Source organism: Octopus bimaculoides, chromosome 28, assembly GCF_001194135.2.
Source record: "Octopus bimaculoides isolate UCB-OBI-ISO-001 chromosome 28, ASM119413v2, whole genome shotgun sequence".
Classification (NCBI taxonomy): Eukaryota; Metazoa; Mollusca; class Cephalopoda; order Octopoda; family Octopodidae; genus Octopus; species Octopus bimaculoides.
In genome coordinates this window covers 1,102,003-1,105,841 of record NC_069008.1, presented here as the reverse complement: position 1 = coordinate 1,105,841, position 3,839 = coordinate 1,102,003, and the positions used below count along the sequence as shown (strand labels likewise).

At 42.7% G+C, this 3,839-nt stretch overlaps 1 protein-coding gene across 1 annotated transcript in view; it reads right to left on the bottom strand.

Moving 5' to 3' along the window:
* The window catches only part of LOC106878451 (E3 ubiquitin-protein ligase TRIM37), a 30,434-nt gene that overhangs the window by 2,271 nt on the left and 24,324 nt on the right, over positions 1-3,839 (bottom strand). The window contains exons 18-21 of the mRNA XM_052977719.1: positions 3,368-3,637; positions 2,712-2,856; positions 1,212-1,282; positions 209-500 (exon numbers count right to left, since the gene is read on the bottom strand). Coding sequence (XP_052833679.1) covers positions 209-500; positions 1,212-1,282; positions 2,712-2,856; positions 3,368-3,637 — 778 coding nt within the window. The remainder of the gene's footprint in view (positions 1-208; positions 501-1,211; positions 1,283-2,711; positions 2,857-3,367; positions 3,638-3,839) is intronic.

Below are 3,839 nucleotides of genomic sequence, written 5' to 3'. Positions count from 1 at the left end.
GTTTACGTCCCCGTAACTTAGCGGTTCGGCAAAAGAGACCGATAGAATAAGTACTAGGCTTACAAAGAATAAGTCCTGGGGTCGATTAGCTCGACTAAAAGGTGGTGCTCCAGCATGGCCGCAGTCAAATGACTGAAACAAGTAAAAGAGTAAAAGAGTAAAGAGACTAAAAAAACCCTGCAGAGTAGAAGAGAAAATGCCAACTTACCTGTCCTTAACGTTCCCTTGTGTACTAAACTCCACTTGGGGGCTGCCTGAGCTACTACCAGTTGATGTCTTCCGAGAACAGTTACCCTGATTGCCACCGGTGACAATAGCTGTAGCGGCAGCAGTTACTGCTCCTGCAGGGTCACTACTGCCCATTGTAGCCCCACACACTGGCTCCTCACTGTCACACTCCATGTTAGCACTGTTGTTGTTGCTGGTGGCACCCTCTTTACTGGACGAAGATGATGTAGGTTTGAAAGAATTCTTCAGGAATGATAGGCCCCATGGTAGACCTGCAATTGGAGTGGAAGTAGAACCCAGGTATATTATTAAAGCTACTGGTTGCGTTATGTGGAATGGTGGTGGAGGTGGGGATAGGAGTAAAAAAATTAGTTGGGTAAGGAGAGGCACAAGTGTTTTATAGGGATCTGGAAGAGGATGAGAGAGGTAAGAAGGGAAGATAGGGAAAAAGAAAAGAAAAAAAGAAAAGAGTAAAAGGAAATAAAAAATGCAAAGAGAAAGGAAAAGAAAAAAAAGAGGAAGGAGAAAGGAAAAGAAAACAGAAAAGAAACAATGCAAAGAAAAGAGCCAAAAGAATTAAGAGGAGACATATTGGGGGACACTAACAAAAAGAGTAATTAATTATCATCATCATCATCGTTTAACGTCCGCTTTCCATGCTAGCATGGGTTGGACGATTTGACTGAGGACTGGTGAAACCAGATGGCTACACCAGGCTCCAATCTGATTTGGCAGAGTTTCTACAGCTGGATGCCCTTCCTAACGCCAACCACTCAGAGTGTAGTGGGTGCTTTTATGTGCCACCCGCACGAAGGCCAGTCAGGTGGTACTGGCAACGGCCACGCTCAAAATGGTGTATTTTATGTGCCACCCACACAAGAGCCAGTCCAGGGGCACTGGCAATGCTCTTGCTATACAAATAAAAGATGTAAAGATGAAAAACTTTTTTTTAAAAATGAAAGAGCGGAAACGGTAACACATACTTGAATCCTTTCCTTTGCCTGGTGGTGAGGTTGTGGAATCTGTAGTCCTGTTGTTGGTGGGGTCACCGTCACTGAAATGGTGGAAATAAATTCAAATAATAAAAAAAATAAAAAATAAAAACTAATCATTGCTGTCCATTTCCCTCCTGCTATATTCCATTCTCAACACTCTCCCACATCCTATCACTCTCCACACCCTCACAACTATGCAAGCGGTCAGATCTGGCTGGTTTGTAGAATACTTTGGCCGGATCTGGCCAGTTTAACCATATAGCATTCAGATTACTCTGTCAAATGTAATACTTATTTCATCATCATCGTTTAACGTCCGCTTTCCGTGCTGGCATGGGTCGGACGATTTGACCGAGGACTGGTGGAACCCGAAGGCTACACCAGGCTCCAATCTGATCTGGCAGAGTTTCTACAGCTGGATGCCCTTCCTAACGCCAACCACTCAGAGAGTGTAGTGGGTGCTTTTTACGTGCCACTGGCACGAAGGCCAGTCAGGTGGTACTGGCAATGGCCACACTCAAAATGGTGTATTTTATGTGCCACTCACACAGGAGCCAGTCCAGGGGCACTGGCAACGATCTCCCTCGAAAATCCTAAGAAGGCCAGTCAAGCGGTACTGGCAACGGCTGTGCTCAAAATGGTGTACTTCATGTGTCACCCGCACAAGGGCCAGTCCAGGGGCACTGGCAACGATCTCGCTCGAAAGTCCTTACACATGCCTTACACTTATTTATTCACAGTATTTTTAATTAATCATGCATTATTGTGTTGCTTCAAAATTTTCATGATGAGATTGAATATTTTTATAGCGGTATTGAAGGGTAGGTGTGATAGGTTAGATCTAGCTGGTTAGAACACAAAAAAGTAACATATTTCGGCCAGATATGGCCAGTTTAAATGCTGAAGAGTTAAACTTGGTCTGGCAGAAATAGTGTAAGCCTCTTGGCTGGATTTTATCTGTAGTTCAAATGTTTACCCCTGTCATACACTGTGTCATGCTGATTCTGCCAAAGAACTACCCTAGGGGTAAACAACAATGACGGTGCGTCAGCATGGCCGCAGCTCTAAGCTGAAACTATAAACAAAAAAAACAAAAAAAAAACGAAGAAGACACTGAATGATGTAGTCCAAGATACACTATGTCTGACCAAAAGATCGGATGGTTGCAGTTGAAACACATTTTATCATAGGGTCTGCCAGATCAGGATGGACCTGGAGCTAAACAAGGAAATGCACATTGGATACTGTAATCCTAGATACACTATGTCAGAATTAAAGGCATGACGGTTGCAGCTAGAACACATTTTATCAAAGGTCTACTGGATCATGACTGACCAGGGGCTAAACAACAAGGAAAGGCACATTGGATAATGTAGTCCAAGATATACTGTGTCTGAATTAAAAGCAAGATGGTTGCAGTTAGAACACATTCTATCTTGGGTCTGCTGGATCAGGACTGAACAACAACAACAACAACAACAAACTTACCTCACAGATGGTTTCTGAGCCACCAATGAACCACCACTCGTGGCTTCTGAGGGACCAATTTGGGGTATGTTGTTCTCCATGTTAGGTGCATCACAAACTGAAATATTAACTGATCCTTCTCCACTGTCATGAACCCGAGAAACTTCTGAAAAAAAATATATATATATATATACGACAAGCTTCTTTCAGTTTCCGTCTACCAAATCCACTGACAAGGCTTTGGTCGGCCCGAGGTTATAGCAGAAAACACTTGCCCAAGGTGCCACGCAGTGGGACTGAACCGAGAACCATGTGGTTGGTAAGCAAGCTACTTACCACACAGCCACTCCTGTGCTATAGGAATTGTTTTAAAAAATGCTTAAATATTTTGTGACCAATTTTCTAATACACAAATTTTAACAACAAAAGCTTATATAGACTCTCAAGGGCCATTTAGACCGTGGTTAAGAACCACTGTATTAGATAATGTTGAATGAGATGCACTGCGTCTGAATATATGACCGGAAGGAATACCATTGATTCAGAACTGTCTGAACAGGCGCTAAACAACAAGAACATTAACAAAAATACCACTACGCAAAAAACAACAATGACAGAGCCATCATCGTCAACAATAGTCAACAAGAACAAACAGAGATGAAGCGAGAGTGACTTACCAGGGTGTGTAGAGAAGCTAGTAGAGGAACTTTCTGGACTATTATTACAGCTGTTGGTTGTAGTGGCTGTGGCTAACGGGGCAGGTGATGTTTTGCAGGACCGGGAGGATGTTGAATCTAATAAAGCCGATGATGATGATGATGATGATGATGATGAGACTGCAGTGGGTTGGTCACTGCTCGTGGATGTAGACAAATTAGCATTTCTCTCCTGTAGAGATTTCCTCAATGGTTGCACGATGGCGCTGATGGGATTTTTACTTTTTTTCTCTGTGAGAAAAAACAAAGACCAAGCCAGTTTAGTTTCTTAGCATTCTTGTATGACACACAGACACTCTACAGCAATGTTTCTCAATCATTTCTTTTACCGATGGATCCCTGCGATTCTTGTTTTACCCGGATAAACCCTCAAAGCCATTCAATGTTTAGAAACCCTTTTATGATTTTTAATTAAATGCTATTTGGAATTACT